The sequence below is a fragment of the Coenobita brevimanus genome, chromosome 32 (genome assembly GCF_032717465.1).
Source record: "Coenobita brevimanus isolate Jiangsu-jjx chromosome 32, ASM3271746v2, whole genome shotgun sequence".
NCBI lineage: Eukaryota > Metazoa > Arthropoda > Malacostraca > Decapoda > Coenobitidae > Coenobita > Coenobita brevimanus.
The window spans coordinates 925,001-942,500 of NC_136985.1; the positions used below are offsets into that span (position 1 = coordinate 925,001).

The 17,500-nt window shown below is 42.8% G+C and overlaps 1 protein-coding gene across 1 annotated transcript in view; it reads right to left on the reverse strand.

The window, feature by feature from the left end:
- shi (dynamin-1 shibire) overlaps positions 1–17,500 on the reverse strand; it is a 73,310-nt gene that overhangs the window by 4,696 nt on the left and 51,114 nt on the right. Inside the window, exons 9-14 of the mRNA XM_080269237.1 lie at positions 13,490–13,649; positions 12,401–12,532; positions 11,086–11,205; positions 9,930–10,136; positions 8,599–8,777; positions 4,219–4,410 (exon numbers count right to left, since the gene is read on the reverse strand). Of these exons, the coding sequence (XP_080125363.1) occupies positions 4,219–4,410; positions 8,599–8,777; positions 9,930–10,136; positions 11,086–11,205; positions 12,401–12,532; positions 13,490–13,649 (990 nt within the window). The remainder of the gene's footprint in view (positions 1–4,218; positions 4,411–8,598; positions 8,778–9,929; positions 10,137–11,085; positions 11,206–12,400; positions 12,533–13,489; positions 13,650–17,500) is intronic.

The window sequence follows — 17,500 nt, forward strand, 5'->3', positions numbered from 1 at the left end:
GGAGCAAAACTTGTCTACATTCATACATTCGCAGGCGTATGCAGCAAAACCAATTTTTTAAAAACTAGCATAAAGTTAGCATCACTGGACCAAAGACTAGCACAGATGGACCCAATTTAGCATAATCTATCTATCTATCTATTTATTGCCAGACGCCATAATCGGGTAAGGGGTGGGGGTTTGTCTTTGAGTTAGTTGTTTTACGGGGAGGGGCACTAACCCTCCACCAACCCACTTGTTGACACGTAGGCAGCACGTATGGTTTGGTTATATGGTTACCACCCAGCGTTGTAAATGGTTTCTTGGCTTACAGAAAAATGGACCAAAAACTAGCATAAATGTAAATACTGGACCAAATCTACTCTATTTATTATTATTATTATCATTACTGGGTTGGTGGAGGGTTAGTGCCCCTCCCCGTAAAACAAATAACTCAAAGTCAAAAGGCCACCCCTTATGGGATTATGGCGTCTGGCAATAGATAGATAGATAGATAGATTATTATTATTATTATTATTATTATTATCATTATTGGGTTGGTGGAGGGTTAGTGCCCCTCCCCGTAAAATAAATAACTCAAAGTCAAAAGGCCACCCCTTACGGGATTATGGCGTCTGGCGATAGATAGATAGATTATTATTATTATTATTATTATCATTATTGGGTTGGTGGAGGGTTAGTGCCCCTCCCCGTAAAACAACTAACTCAAAGTCAAAAGGCCACCCCTTATGGGATTATGGCGTCTGGCAATAGATAGATAGATAGATAGATTATTATTATTATTATTATTATTATTATTTTTTGAAGTTATGTGGTCAGCCCTTCCTTCACGCTGGTGTTGGTGAGTGCAGAATCGAACCCGCGACCTTTCGGACAGGGGGCTTTACTACACTGCTAATTTACTGAGCAATTTTCTCTACCTACAATCCTTTCTCTCTCTCTAACTCTCTTTCTTTACTCACATTTTATCCTCTCAAGTTTGTGTGTGTGTGTGTGTGTGTGTGTGTGTGTGTGTGTGTTATATTTCTCACTCAATTCCCTTCCATACTTCCTGTGTGTGTGTGTGTGTGTGTGATATTTCTCACTTAATTCCCTTCCATACTTCCTCAGTGTGTGTGTGTGTGTGTGTGTGTGTGTGTGTGTGTGTGTGTGTGTGTGTGTGTGTGTGTGATATTTCTCACTTAATTCCCTTCCATACTTCCTGTGTGTGTGTGTGTGTGTGTGTGTGTGTTATATTTCTCACTCAGTTCCCTTCCATACTTCCTCAGTGTGTGTGTGTGTGTGTGTGTGTGTGTGTGTGTGTGTTATATTTCTCACTTAATTCCCTTCCATACTTCCTGTGTGTGTGTGTGTGTGTGTGTGTGTGTGTGTGTGTGTGTGTGTGTGTGTGTGTGTGTGTGTGCGTGCACGTGTACGTTTCTTTAACAACCCATTACCCCAAAAAAATTCAAAATGGCTGAGAACCAAATATATAATAAAACACATTTTTGAAAACAGAGCAATATTCCCCCAAAAATAATTACAAGCCATTTTAAGACAAGATATAGACAAAAAAAACCATGCACTCAAAGGACTAAATGCACTCAAAAACGCACTCAAAAAGGCAGAGGAAAATCAGGAAGGACCCTTGAAAAAAATATATTGCACTCAAAGACCTAAATGCACTAAAAAACGCACTCAAAAAAGCGGAGGAACCCTTGAAAAAAATATATGCACTCGACAAACTAAATGCACTCAAAAACGCACTCAAAAAAGCGGAGGAACCCTTGGAAAAAAATATATGCACTCAAAGGACGAAATGCACTCAAAGATCGAGAGAGAAACGCACTCAAAAAAGGCAGAGGAACTTCAGAAATATATGCACTCAAAGCACACACCAAATTATGTATATATATAAAAAAAAAATTAACATCTATAAGCATCTCAAATTTGCAAAGCACAAATAAATATATATATATTATTAAAATGCAAAAATACTATTCTATATATTGTAGTTAATGTGGACCTTCTTTTATTATAATCTTTTTTTAATAATAAAATAATGAAACGCCAAATTATTGAATTTATTGAAAAACACCAAATTATTATTATTATTATTATTTTTGGTCAATAATATAACACCAAAGATTTTCTATTATCTATTATTTTTTTTAATTTAGAAAAAAAAAATATTTATATATGGTGTTTATTAGAGAATTACCCACTAAACCACCAGGCGCCATAATTTGGTGTTATGGTTACCACCCAGCACAGTAAATGGTTTCCTGGTGTACAGGAAACCATTTGGCTTGTCACTCAGTGTAGAGTCACCCACAGGCAGAAGGAAGAGGAAAGAATGAAGGAAAGAAAGACAGAAGAGGGAGTGTAAAGTGACCCACAGGCAGAAGGAAGAGGAAAGAATGAAGGAAAGAAAGACAGAAGAGGGAGTGTAAAGTGACCCACAGGCAGAAGGAAGAGGAAAGAATGAAGGAAAGAAAGACAGAAGAGGGAGTGTAAAGTCACCCACAGGCAGAAGGAAGAGGAAAGAATGAAGGAAAGAAAGACAGAAGAGGGAGTGTAAAGTGACCCACAGGCAGAAGGAAGAGGAAAGAATGAAGGAAAGAAAGACAGAAGAGGGAGTGTAAAGTCACCCACAGGCAGAAGGAAGAGGAAAGAATGAAGGAAAGAAAGACAGAAGAGGGAGTGTAAAGTTACCCACAGGCAGAAGGAAGAGGAAAGAATGAAGGAAAGAAAGACAGAAGAGGGAGTGTAAAGTTACCCACAGGCAGAAGGAAGAGGAAAGAATGAAGGAAAGAAAGACAGAAGAGGGAGTGTAAAGTGACCCACAGGCAGAAGGAAGAGGAAAGAATGAAGGAAAGAAAGACAGAAGAGGGAGTGTAAAGTGACCCACAGGCAGAAGGAAGAGGAAAGAATGAAGGAAAGAAAGACAGAAGAGGGAGTGTAAAGTGACCCACAGGCAGAAGGAAGAGGAAAGAATGAAGGAAAGAAAGACAGAAGAGGGAGTGTAAAGTGACCCACAGGCAGAAGGAAGAGGAAAGAATGAAGGAAAGAAAGACAGAAGAGGGAGTGTAAAGTCACCCACAGGCAGAAGGAAGAGGAAAGAATGAAGGAAAGAAAGACAGAAGAGGGAGTGTAAAGTCACCCACAGGCAGAAGGAAGAGGAAAGAATGAAGGAAAGAAAGACAGAAGAGGGAGTGTAAAGTGACCCACAGGCAGAAGGAAGAGGAAAGAATGAAGGAAAGAAAGACAGAAGAGGGAGTGTAAAGTCACCCACAGGCAGAAGGAAGAGGAAAGAATGAAGGAAAGAAAGACAGAAGAGGGAGTGTAAAGTCACCCACAGGCAGAAGGAAGAGGAAAGAATGAAGGAAAGAAAGACAGAAGAGGGAGTGTAAAGTGACCCACAGGCAGAAGGAAGAGGAAAGAATGAAGGAAAGAAAGACAGAAGAGGGAGTGTAAAGTGACCCACAGGCAGAAGGAAGAGGAAAGAATGAAGGAAAGAAAGACAGAAGAGGGAGTGTAAAGTCACCCACAGGCAGAAGGAAGAGGAAAGAATGAAGGAAAGAAAGACAGAAGAGGGAGTGTAAAGTGACCCACAGGCAGAAGGAAGAGGAAAGAATGAAGGAAAGAAAGACAGAAGAGGGAGTGTAAAGTGACCCACAGGCAGAAGGAAGAGGAAAGAATGAAGGAAAGAAAGACAGAAGAGGGAGGAAGGAAGGAAAGACAGAAGAGGATGGAGGGAAAGACAGAGGAGGAAGGAAGGAGAGAGAGAAGGAAGAGGGAGGGGAGAGAGAGAGAGAGAGAGAGAGAGAGAGAATAACAAATAATAAAAAAAGGTCCCCCACACCCTAAGCATGCAAGACTAAATAGCAAAAGAAATAATAATAAGAATCTGAGCATGCCAGAATGAGCAGCCAATGGAATGATGTCGAGTAATGTAAATAAATCCAAGCATGCCAGGCTAAGTAGCAAATGGAACAGCGTCAAGAAAAAAATAGTAAAAAATTGATCAGAAATAAAATAATAATAATAATAATAATTTCCCCCAAATCTAAGCATGCCAGGCTAAATAGCAAAAGGAACAGCGTCAAGACAAATATAGTAAACAATTAGAAAAAATAATGAAAATAATAATAATAAATTCCCCCAAATCTATGCATGCCAGGCTAAGTAGCAACAGGAACGGCATCAAGTACAAAAGGTAAACATCGGAGTACTTACGATGGGACGAGGGGTGGGGGCAGGGCACCCCCCGGATTGCCCTGGCGACTTGGAGGGGCCGGGGTGGGGCGGGATGGGATGGCCGGGGCAGGGCGACCTCCTCCCGGGACAGGGGGCGGGGCGCGGGACACGGCCGGGGGCGGGGCGCGGCGCATGTTGCCCCCGGGGGAGGGAGGACCACTCTGACCGATCCTGTTTGAGAGACTGATGGTGAGGAGAAAGAAAATGGAGATGGGATGAGTGGTTGGTGGAGTAATTATAACAGAAAAACTAAATAATAATAATAATAATAATAATAATAATAAAAATAATAATAATAATAATAGTAATAATAATAAAAATAACAATAATAAAAAAATAATAATAATAATGAAGCAATAAAAATAATAATAAAAATAATCATAAAAATAATAATAATAATAAATAATAATAATAATAATAATAATAATAATAAAAATAATAATAATAATAATAATATTTTGTTATTATACTTTGCATCCTCCTCCTCCTCCCTTTTCTACCTATCTATCTATCTATTGCCAGACGCCTTAATCCCATACGGGGTGGCCACAAACAAATCGCCTCCACGTCACCCTGTCCCCTGCCATTTCACTGCCCTGCTCCCAACTCACACCCCCCTCTCTCATATACCTCTCCACCCCATCCCTCCATCTCATCTTCGGCCTCCCCCTCTCTCTCCCACCCTCCACCTCACTCACATACACTCTCCTCATCAGTCTTTCACTCTCCATCCTCTCCACATGTCCAAACCACCTCAGTGTATTCCATCCCTCCACCTCATCTTCGGTCTACCCCTCCCTCTCCCTCCCTCCACCTCACCTACATACACCCTCTTAGTCAGTCTTTCACTCTCCATTCTCTCCACATGTCCAAACCACCTCAGTGTATTTCTCCTAATCTTTTCAACCACATCCACATCTACCCCACAACGTTCCTTCACTTCTTCATTCGTCAACCTGTCCCTCCACGTCACTCCACATGCTCCTCTCAAGTAACTCATTTCCACTGCTCTCACTCTTGACTTGTTCCCCTCTTGCAAGGTCCACGCCTCGCTTCCATACGTCAGGGTAGGGATCACAATACCATCATGCAGTGACTTCTTAACTTCCATACCCACCTCCCTATTTCTCATCATTGCTTTCAGTGTACCAACAACCTTTCTTCCCTGCTGTACCCTTTCACGTACTTCATCCCCCAAAGTTCCATCCTTACTCATCACACTACCCAAGTACTTGAATTCACTCACACTCTCCACATCCTCACCATCCAACCTCACTGCACACTCTGTGACTTCATTCCTCTCAAACACCATAACTTTACTTTTGTTTACATTAACTTTCAGCTTCCTCCTCCTACACACTGTCCCAGATTCATTCACCAAACCTCGCAACTCCCATTCATCTTCACTCAACAATACTGTATCATCAGCAAACAGCAACACCGGAAGCTTCCAAATCTCACCCACATTCACCAGAGCCACCCCCACATCCACCGCCCCACCCTGCACCTCCTCCACAACCCCATCCATATATATATTAAACAGCCATGGAGACATCACACATCCCTGTTTCAGTCCCACACTGAGATCAAAGAACTCACTCAGCTCACCATCCACTCGCACCGTAGCCCTAGCTCCCTCGTACATACTCTTCACAGCACTCAACAATTTCCCCTCCACTCCATATATTCTTAATACCTTCCACATACCTTGCCTATCTATTCTGTCATAAGCTTTCTCCAAGTCCATGAAGGCAGCATACACTTTCCTTCCCTTCTCTAGATACTTCTCCACTAAACATCTTAGAACAAATATCTGATCTACACACCCTTTTCCCTTCCTAAATCCCCCTTGTTCTTCTCCAACTAGCTCCTCTGTCACATGCCTAACCCTATCAATGAGTATTCTACCATATATTTTACCAGACTGACGAGGAGAGTGTATGTGAGTGAGGTGGAGGGGGGAAGAGGGAGGGGGAGGCCGAGGATGAGATGGAGGAATGGAGAGGTATATGAGACAGATGTGGAGAGTGTATGTGAGTGAGGTGGAAGGGGAGGCCAAGGATGAGATGGAGGGATGGGGTGGAGAGGTATATGAGAGAGGGGGGTGTGAGTTGGAAGCAGGGCAGTGAAATGGCGGGGGACAGGGCGACGTGGAGGCAATTTGTTTGTGGCCACCCCAAACGGGATTGAGGCGTCTGGCAATAGATAGATAGATAGACACTAAGAAGGCAAATACCCCTATGGTTACCACATACTTCTCTCTCCCCTCTTCCTCCATTGCAACGCCTTTCTCGCACTTCATGTAAACGAATGAATTCTTTTATAAACATTTCCTTACAACAGCAACATCACGCTGGTTTTACGTGATCCCCAGTATAAAAATGAATCACACAGAGTAAATAGTTTGGACATCACACACACACACACACACACACACACACACACACACACACACACACTACAGGAGGGGGAGTTGTCAGGTTGGTATAGGGGGTGTATGTAGTGCTTATATTGGGGGAGGGAGGGGTCGGTGAAGAAGGGGTTGATTATCCCGTGCATCAAAGTGCACTCGATTCCTGTGTGCGTGTGCGTTAGCGTGCGCTGGGTTTGTGTGTGTGTGCAGCAGGTGTGTGTACATGTGTGCACAATTTTTGAAGCCACATAATTGTTCCCCCCACTGGTGCCAAACATACATGTGCGTGTGTGCATCTGTGTGCGTCAGCGTGCACTGGTTGGTGTGAGCATGTGCATGTTCTTCGGCGTACACTGAGTTCGTGTGTGTGTATGCATTTGAAGTGTGTTTTTCGGCGTGCACTGGGTTCATGTGCGTGTGTGTGTGTCACTGTGCACGGGTTTGAGTGTGTGTGTGTGTGTGTGTGTGTGTGTGTGTGTGTGTGTGTGTGTGTGTGTGTGTGTGTGTGTGTGTGTGTGTGTGTGTCAGTGTGCACTGGGTTCATGTGCGTGTGTGTGCATCGGCGTGCACTGGGTTCGTGTGCGTGTGTGTGCGTTGGCGTGCACTGGATGGTGTGTACGTTCACCTGTTGCTTTGCCAGAACGAAAGGCAGAAGGTTTGAGCGCAGGAGGTGGGGGGGGAGGAGGAGGGGGAGTGGGGGGGCCCGGCACCCCACACCACACCATTCTGGCGAGAGCTGGGCGGAGAGGGAGGGGGAGATTTAGAAACTAGGGGGGAGATGAGAGAGAGATTTAATAGATACAGGATAGATAAAAGGTGGATTTAGTAGACAGTAGATTTAGTAGCAATATAAGGTAGATTTATTATTACTCGTTAATTTCCATTTATAAATTCTTTCAATAATTTTCCTCATTCCCCCCACCATCTGCTCTCAAATTTAATAATAATAATAATAATAACAGTAATGGTAATAATAATAATAATAATAATAAACTATAATTAGATTTATAATTATTACACGTTAATTTCCCCCCCCATCAGCTGGTCTCAAATAAATAATAATAATAATAATAGTAATGGTAATAATAATAATAATAATAATAGTAATGGTAATAATAATAATAATAATAATTCATTTAATAAACTATAATCAGAGTTAAAAAGTAAATTTAATTCAGTTTTAATTACACACACACACACACACACACACACACATACAGTACTCCTTCCTTCTTCCTTCTCTCTCTCTTTCTCTCTCACATTCCTTTCCTCTCTCTCTATCCCTGTGTCTATCTATCTATCTCACTCTCTCTCTCCCTCACATGCACATTCTCTCTCTCTCTCTCACACACACACAAAATACACACTCCTTTCCTCTCTCTCCTTCAGTCTCTCTCTCTCTCCCTCCCTCCCTCACACACACACACACACACATACAGTATGCTCTCTCTCTCTCTCTCTCTCACACACACACACACACACACACACACACACACTTACACCCACCCACCACCCAAACACACACACAAAATGCACACTCCTTTCCTCTCTCTCTGTCTCTCCCTTCCCCACACACACATTTACTCTCTCTCTCATATACACACTCCTTTCTCCCTTCCTCTCTCTCTCTGTCTGTCTCTCCCTTCCCCACACACACATTTACTCTCTCTCTCTCTCTCTCTCTCTCTCATTCACACACTCCTTTCTCCCTTCCTCTCTCTCTGTCTGTCTCTCCCTTCCCCACACACACATTTACTCTCTCTCTCTGTCTGTCTCTCCCTTCCCCACACACACATTTACTCTCCCTCTCATACACACACTCCTTTCTCCCTTCCTCTCTCAATGTCTGTCTCTCCCTTCCCCACACACACATTTACACTCTCTCTCATTCACACACTCCTTTCTCCCTCTCCCTCTCTCTCTCTTTCTCTCCCTCTCTCTCTCACCTAGGACTCTCCTGTCCTGTCGAGAGCCAATCATCTTTGACTGGTGGAGGCATTGGGGTGGAGACAGTGGCCATAGAGACGTCTCCGATGATCTTCAGCGCCTCCTTGCACGCGTGGTACATCCTCAGCATCTCCTCCCGCTTCCTGGCCTCCTCGGGGCTCTCCTCCATCATGGCGTTCTGCCCGAGAGCGGAGAATGCGACAAGGATAGCGTTAGTTTTTATCATCGTTGAGAGTTTGATGTACTGTTTTCACTTCCCTCCCTCCTTCCTTCCCTCCCTCTCTCTCCCTCCCTCCTTCCTTCCCTCCCTTCCTCCCTCCCTCTCTCGCTCTCCTCCATCATGGCATTCTGGCCGAGAGACGAGAATGCGACAAGGATAGCGTTTATATTTTATCGGAATTCTGTTTTTTCTCCGTTTTCTTATATATTCCTCTCTCTCTCTCTTCCTTTCTTTCCCTCCCTCCCTCCTTCCCTCTCTCTCCATATTTCCTTTCTCTCCTCCCTCCATCTCCCTCCTCCCCCTCCTCTTCATTCATTTCCCTCCCTTTCCTCTACGTCACTTTCCTCCTCCCTTTCTTTCCCTGTCTCTCCCTCCCTCTCTCTCTTTCTCTCCCTCTCTTTCTGGCTTTCATCTTTCTTTCTTCCTTTCCTCTCTCTTTAGTGCACTTTTCCCTCTCTCTCTTTTCTCTCTCCTTCTTTTTCTTTCTCACCTCCTCTCTTTTTTTATCCCCCTCTCCCTCTCTCTTCCCTTTCTTTCCTTTCTCTTCTCCTCTAGTCTCTCTTTAATCTCTCCCCTCCTTTCCCTCCCTCTCTCTCTCTCCCTCTCTAATTCCCCACCCCTCTCTCTCTTTCTCTCCCTCTATTTCTAGCTCTTTTATCTTTCTTTTCTTTCCTTTCTCTTATCTTCCTTCTTCCCTAGCCTCTCTTTCCTCCCTCACTCTCCTTCTCTTTCTTTCATTCTCTCCCTCTCTTTAATTCCCCCCCTCTCCCTCTCTCTCTCCCTTTCCTTCTTTCTTTTCTACTTCATTCTAAATTATCTCACTCACTTTCCTCATCCCTCTCTATCTCTCTTTCTTTCTCTCCCTCTCTCCTTCTCCTTCTGATTCTTTTACTTTCCTTCCTTTTTTTTTCTCTCCCTCCCTCTCCCTCTCTCTCTCCCTCCCTCCCTCTCTCTCTCACCTGGTCACCAGATGCATGGAGGTGTGCCAGCAGTTCTCCCATAATAAAATCCTTCAAATAATTTATCACTGCCTTCTCTCCCTCTCTTTAATTCCTCCCCCCCCTCCCTCCTCTCTCTCTCTCTCTCTCTCTCTCTCCCTCTCTCTCTCACCTGGTCACCGGAGGCATACAGGTGTGCCAGCAGTTCTCCCATAATAAAATCCTTTGTGTTGTTAATCATGAGATGCATGATGGTCTTAGGAACCAAATCTCGAGTTGTCTTCGTTACGATCTTCATGTACGAGTCCACCAGGTTGCGAATCGTCTCCACCTGTCGCTCCAACTGGGGGTCCATCGACGTGGAGCCTTCCGCTGCACCCTGGGAGTGGAAAAAAGTATCCTGGCTATCATTCAAACTCAAAAATATCATTCAAACTCAAAAAACTCACTCTAACTCAAAATTCAAACATCATTTTATATTTCTCATCAATCTAACTATTTTTCTATCGATGTCGAGCCTTCCGCTGCACCCTGGGAGTGGAAAAAAGTATCCTGGCTATCATTCAAACTCAAAAATATCATTCAAACCCAAAAAACTCACTCTAACTCCAAAAAAAAAGTATACTGGCTATCATTCTGACCCTCCAAAAAATCCCCCCCAACTCAAAACATCATTTTAACTCAAAAAAAACAACCGTATTCATTCTAACTTAAAAATTCAAACACACGAGGCCTTGCACGCCACACGGAGTAAAGCATCTGTTTTTTTCCACACCATACGCTTCCTCAAACACTATCCTGTAACACCAAAAACTCGCTTTGCTCAATCCACCCCTCTCTGTCTACCCTCCACCCCCTCTGTCTACCCCCACCCCCTCTCTGTCTACCCTCCACCCCCTCTCTGTCTACCCTCCACCCCCTATCTTCCCTCCACCCCTCTCCATCTACCCTCCACCCCCTATCTTCCCTCCACCCCTCTCCATCTACCCTCCACCCCCTATCTTCCCTCCACCCCTCTCCATCTACCCTCCACCCCTCTCTATCTACCCTCCACCCCCTCTCTACCCTCCACCCCCTATCTTCCCTCCACCCCTCTCTGTCTACCCCCACCCCCTCTGTCTACCCTCCACCCCCTCTGTCTTCCCTCCACCCCTCTCCATCTACCCTCCACCCCTCTCTTCCCTCCACCCCCTATCTACCCTTCACCTCTCTATCTACCCTCCACCCCTCTCTATCTACCCTCCACCCCCTATCTTCCCTCCACCCCCTATCTTCCCTCCACCCCCTCTTCATCTTCCCTCCACCCCTCTCCACATCTACCCACTCACCTCCTCTCCATTCGTGCTGTCAGACACCTTCTCAGGGTACACGCCAGCTCGGAGGAACGAAGCCTTCCACGAGTCCATATCATCCTGTGTTTCAACGCCCAACTGCAGCTCCTTGTAGTCCTGTAGGGGTAGAGGTAGAGGTAGTTTTTTTCTTTAATGCACGGAAGAAGGAACCCAAGGCCAGGAGCCCGCAAACCGTTCCTTCCCAGAAAAAAACAAAAACAATACAAGAGAGAGCCAAATTCAAGATCCGATCATTTTGAGATGCCTGGACACACTGCGTTTGAAAGACTGGAGGTCATAGGCAGCAGGAAATACAGACAGAGGGAGACAGTTCCAGAGTTGACCTATTATACAATACAAGAGAGAGCCAAATTCAAGATCCGATCATTTTGAGATGCCTGGACACACTGCGTTTGAAAGACTGGAGATCATAGGAAGCAGGAAATACAGACAGAGGGAGACAGTTCCAGAGTTGACCTATTATACAATACAAGAGAGAGCCAAATTCAAGATCCGATCATTTTGAGATGCCTGGACACACTGCGTTTGAAAGACTGGAGATCATAGGCAGCAGGAAATACAGACAGAGGGAGACAGTTCCAGAGTTGACCTGTTGCATACATGAAGGACTGGGAGTAACGGTTAACTCTTGCATTAGAGAGTTGGGCAGGAAAGGGATGAGAGTTTGCTGCCAGACGGGTGCTACGCGCCCGTCGTAGAGGTGGAGGGATGCAAGCAGACAGTTCAGAGGAGCAGTGACCATTAAAGTAGCGATAGAAAGGAGATAAAGATGCAACAGTGCAGCAAAGAGACAGAGGTTGAAGGGATGCAAGCAGACAGTTCAGAGGAGCAGTGACCATTGAAGTAGCGATAGAAAAGAGATAAAGATGCAACAGTGCGGCGAAGAGACAGAGGTTGAAGGGAGTCAGCAAGAGGAGGAGAGTTAATGAGACGAAAAGCCTTTGACTCCACCCTATTGAGAAGAGCTGTATGTGGGAAGCCTCCCCACACATGAGAGTTGTACTCCACACAGGGGCAGATAAAACCCCTGTATAGAGTCAACAATTGTGCAGAGGTAAAGAAGGAACGGAGTCGGCTTAGCACGCCTAATCTCTTCGAAGCAGATTTTACAAGACAAGTCCCGAGTAAATGAAACACCAAACATGTTCAAGGATGATGCAGGATTAAGCTGAATATTATTAAACATTAGTGCGTATACCTCCACCTCATCCTTGGCCTCCCTTTCCCTATCCCTCCCCCTCTTTTTCCCCCTCCCTCCACCTCCTCCTCGGCCTCCCTCTCCCTCTCTCACCTTGTAAACATTCTTCTGGTCGGGGTTGTACAGCGCAAATACGTGGCGTCGGGACATGAAGCCTTGTTCAATGTCTTTGATCTTGAGGCCGTCCAACATCAACATGTATTTCTTGTCTCGCTCCTCCTCATCCTGTGGAAAGATTATTATTATTATTATTATTATTATTATCATTGCTGTTGTTATTCCTGTTATTATTATTATTACATTCATTCATCATCTATTATTATTATTATTATTATTATTATTATTATTATTATTATTATTATTATCCTCCTCTATTATTTTCATCATCACCACCATCACTGTCATCAATATTATCATCATCATCATCATTTTCCTCCTCCTCCTCCTCATCATCATCACTATCATCACCATCATCACTGAGAGAGAAAATGTGGATCCCTCCCTCCCTCTCCCCCCCCCCTCTCTCTCTCTCTCTCTCTCCCTAAAAATAATTATCAAGTGAGCTAAGTAATTTAAAGAAGCCGATTTTGGAGATGGACATGTAGCGTTCGGAAAAACACAAATTCTACCTTATGCATCTACTTTCCTAGTCTACCCAGGACCCCAATCAACCCACCTTGAACCAGGAGAGGGACTCGGAGGTCAGGACGAACCAGTAGTCGCGCGAACCACCCTTCATGAAGCCCAGATTGGAGATGGACATGTAGCGTTCGGAAAAACACAAATTCTACCTCATTTATCTACTTTCCTAGTCTACCCAGGGCCCCAATCTACCCACCTTGAACCAGGAGAGGGACTCGGAGGTCAGGACGAACCAGTAGTCGCGCGAACCACCCTTCACGAAAGCCGATTTTAGAGACAGACGTGTAGCATTCGGAAAAACACAAATTCTACCTCATTTATCTACTTTCCTAGTCTACCCAGGACCCCAATCTACCCACCTTGAACCAGGAGAGGGACTCGGAGGTCAGGACGAACCAGTAGTCATACGAACCACCCTTCATTGGAGAGAGACTTGCAGCGTTCGGAAAAACATTGGAGAGACGTGTAGCGTTCGGAAAAACACTCATTCTACCTCATTTATCTACTTTCCTAGTCTACCCAGGACCCCAATCTACCCACCTTGAACCAGGAGAGGGACTCGGAGGTCAGGACGAACCAGTAGTCGCGCGAACCACCCTTCATGAAGCCCAGATTGGAGATGGACATGTATCCTTTGCGAATAACTTGATTGCCTAACTTCCGTCCGCTCTTGGCAGTGTTCTCGCTCGTCTGTTGTGCGCTGTGAGGATGGCTAGAGTTATTGCGGAAACTTATTAATATCATGCACTAAGGAATACGCAAAATACATGGGAAATTAATGTATATACGAAATGCTACAGAGACAGGAAGAGTGAGGATGAGAGGGGGGAAATTAATATATATACAGAAATGCTGAAGAGAGGGAGGGAGAGAGAGAGAGAGAGAGAGAGGCATATTCTACTGTTAATCTACAACTCAGCATTCTATAATACTATGGCTCTACATCCTTCCCACAGCACTTCTTCATGACTAGCAGAAAGAAAAAGGCAATACTATGGCTCTACACCCTTCCCACAGCACTTCTTCATGACAAGCAGAAAGAAAAAGGCAATACTATGGCTCTACACCCTTCCCACAGCACTTCTTCCTGACTAGCAGAAAGAAAAAGGCAATACTATGGCTCTACACCCTTCCCACAGCACTTCTTCATGGCTAGCAGAAAGAAAAAGGCAATACTATGGCTCTACACCCTTCCCACAGCACTTCTTCCTGACTAGCAGAAAGAAAAAGGCAATACTATGGCTCTACACCCTTCCCACAGCACTTCTTCCTGACTAGCAGAAAGAAAAAGGCAATACTATGGCTCTACACCCTTCCCACAGCACTGCTTCATGACAAGCAGAAAGAAAAAAGCAATACTATGGCTCTACACCCTTCCCATAGCACTTCTTCGTGACTAGCAGAAAGAAAAAGGCAATACTATGGCTCTACACCCTTCCCACAGCACTTCTTCCTGACTAGCAGAAAGAAAAAGGCAATACTATGGCTCTACACCCTTCCCACAGCACTTCTTCCTGACTAGCAGAAAGAAAAAGGCAATACTATGGCTCTACACCCTTCCCACAGCACTTCTTCCTGACTAGCAGAAAGAAAAAGGCAATACTATGGCTCTACACCCTTCCCACAGCACTGCTTCATGACTAGCAGAAAGAAAAAGGCAATACTATGGCTCTACACCCTTCCCACAGCACTTCTTCCTGACTGGCAGAAAGAAAAAGGCAATACTATGGCTCTACACCCTTCCCACAGCACTTCTTCCTGACTAGCAGAAAGAAAAAGGCAATACTATGGCTCTACACCCTTCCCACAGCACTGCTTCATGACTAGCAGAAAGAAAAAAGCAATACTATGGCTCTACACCCTTCCCACAGCACTGCTTCATGACTAGCAGAAAGAAAAAAGCAATACTATGGCTCTACACCCTTCCCACAGCACTTCTTCATGACAAGCAGAAAGAAAAAGGCAATACTATGGCTCTACACCCTTCCCATAGCACTTCTTCATGACTAGCAGAAAGAAAAAGGCAATACTATGGCTCTACACCCTTCCCATAGCACTTCTTCATGACTAGCAGAAAGAAAAAGGCAATACTATGGCTCTACACCCTTCCCACAGCACTTCTTCCTGACTAGCAGAAAGAAAAAGGCAATACTATGGCTCTACACCCTTCCCACAGCACTTCTTCCTGACTAGCAGAAAGAAAAAGGCAATACTATGGCTCTACACCCTTCCCATAGCACTTCTTCATGACAAGCAGAAAGAAAAAGGCAATACTATGGCTCTACACCCTACCCATAGCACTTCTTCGTGACTAGCATTTAAATTCCATTATAACTCAGCATTCAAGATGGAGAGATGGAAATTTTGGACTGTCAAAAAAAAAATATATAAGAAAAAAAATATATATACAACTATTATAAGACTATATATGCCTTCACCTGAGTCTCCTTGGTTACTAGTCAAAGAAATATAAATTTAAAATATGGATGGGTGGAATTCAAGGTCTTTATAAGGTGGGAGGGAGTCTCCTTGGTTACTAGTCAAATATATATATGGAGTCTCCTTGGTTACTAGTCAAATATACATGGAGTCTCCTTGGTTACTAGTCAAAGAATTCCAACCACCCGAAAATTATGGATACGTCAAATTCAAGTTTTTATGAGAATGAGTCTCCTTGGTTACTAGTCAAAATAAAGCAGACAGATACACAGATAGATAGATAGATAAAATAGATGGAGATATTAGTATGGTAGTAGTAGCAGCAGTTATTATTATTATTATTATTATTATTATTATTATCCAGAATTAAATAAGCGTTGATTATATACAGCCTTTATTATTATTATTATTATTATCATTATTATTATTATTATTTTTATCATTATTATTATTATTATCATTATTATTATTATTATTATCATTATTATTATTATCATTATTATTTTATTATTATTATTATTATTTTCATAGTCAAAAGGAAGATAAGTAAAATTAGTGGATCACAGTTATCAATAAAGCACTTCTTCATGACTAGCATTATCAACTGTAATAAATAAATAAAGATATATTAATAAGGTTAGTAACAAAAAAAAAAAAAAAAAAGCATTATTTTTTTGATGAGAGGAAAAATGGAAAAACTAAATCACTAAGGAAAAGGTGTTAGGGGCCTTAACTGATGAGGATACCAAGTGCTAAGGATATAATAAACCACTAAGGGAAAGGTGTTAGGGAGCTTCCTTACCTGACAGGGATACCAGCCTACATATACAGTAATACAATCCTGGCACTTAACACCCCCCCAAGGGAAAAATAAATCACTAAGGAAAAGGTGTTAGGGAGCTTCTTTCCTTCCCCCCTGCAAACAGTGAGAGAGAAACCTTAAGGAAAAATAAATCACTAAGGAAAAGGTGTTAGGGTGCTTTTTTTACTTCCCTTCTTGAAAATGGAGAAAGAGAACTAAAGAAAACTAAATCACTAAGGAAAAGGTGTTAGGGAGCTTCTTTCCTTCCCCCCTGCAAACAGTGAGAGAGAAACCTTAAGGAAAACTAAATCACTAAGGAAAAGGTGTTAGGGAGCTTCTTTCCTTCCCTTTTTGAAAATGGAGAAAGAGAAGACCTAAAGAAAACTAAATCACTAAGGAAAAGGTGTTAGGGAGCGTCCTTTCTCCCCCTTTACAAGTAGAGAAAAAGATTTATTGAACTCGTGGCAGAAAGGAAGAAATGGTGCTAAAAAAGAGCAAAACAAGCTAAAAGTGCTAAATACAGCAAAAGATAAAACTGCTAAATAGCGAAACCAGCTAAAAATGCTAAATAAAATGTTATATAGAGCAAGAGAATATTGTTAAATAAAATGTTATATAGAGCAAGAGAATATTGTTAAATAAAATGTTATATAGAGCAAGAGAATATTGTTAAATAAAATGTTATATAGAGCAAGAGAATATTGTTAAATAAAATGTTATATAGAGCAAGAGAATATTGTTAAATAAAATGTTATATAGAGCAAGAGAATATTGTTAAAGAAAACGTTATATAGAGCAAGAGAATATTGCTAAAGGAAATGTTATATAGAGCAAGAGAATATTGCTAAAGGAAATGTTATATAGAGCAAGAGAATATTGCTAAAGGAAATGTTATATAGAGCAAGAGAATATTGCTAAAGGAAATGTTAAATAGAGCAAGAGAATATTGCTAAAGGAAATGTTATATAGAGCAAGAGAATATTGCTAAAGGAAATGTTATATAGAGCAAGAGAATATTGCTAAAGGAAATGTTATATAGAGCAAGAGAATATTGCTAAAGGAAATGTTAAAGCCAAAGAAACTTAAAATACAGAGCAAAAAAATCTAAATCCGCTAAATAGAGCCAAAAATAAGACACTACGCAGAGGCAAAGACTCTAAAACCGCTAAAAACAGCAAACTGAGCTAAAAAAAAAAAAAAACAAGCGCTACTCTGCACAAAAAACACATCATACTAACGTTTGGTTTGCCCTGCAGTTGAAAGAAAAACAAAAACAACAATGAGGAGGCCATTCTGTCGTGTGGGGAGAC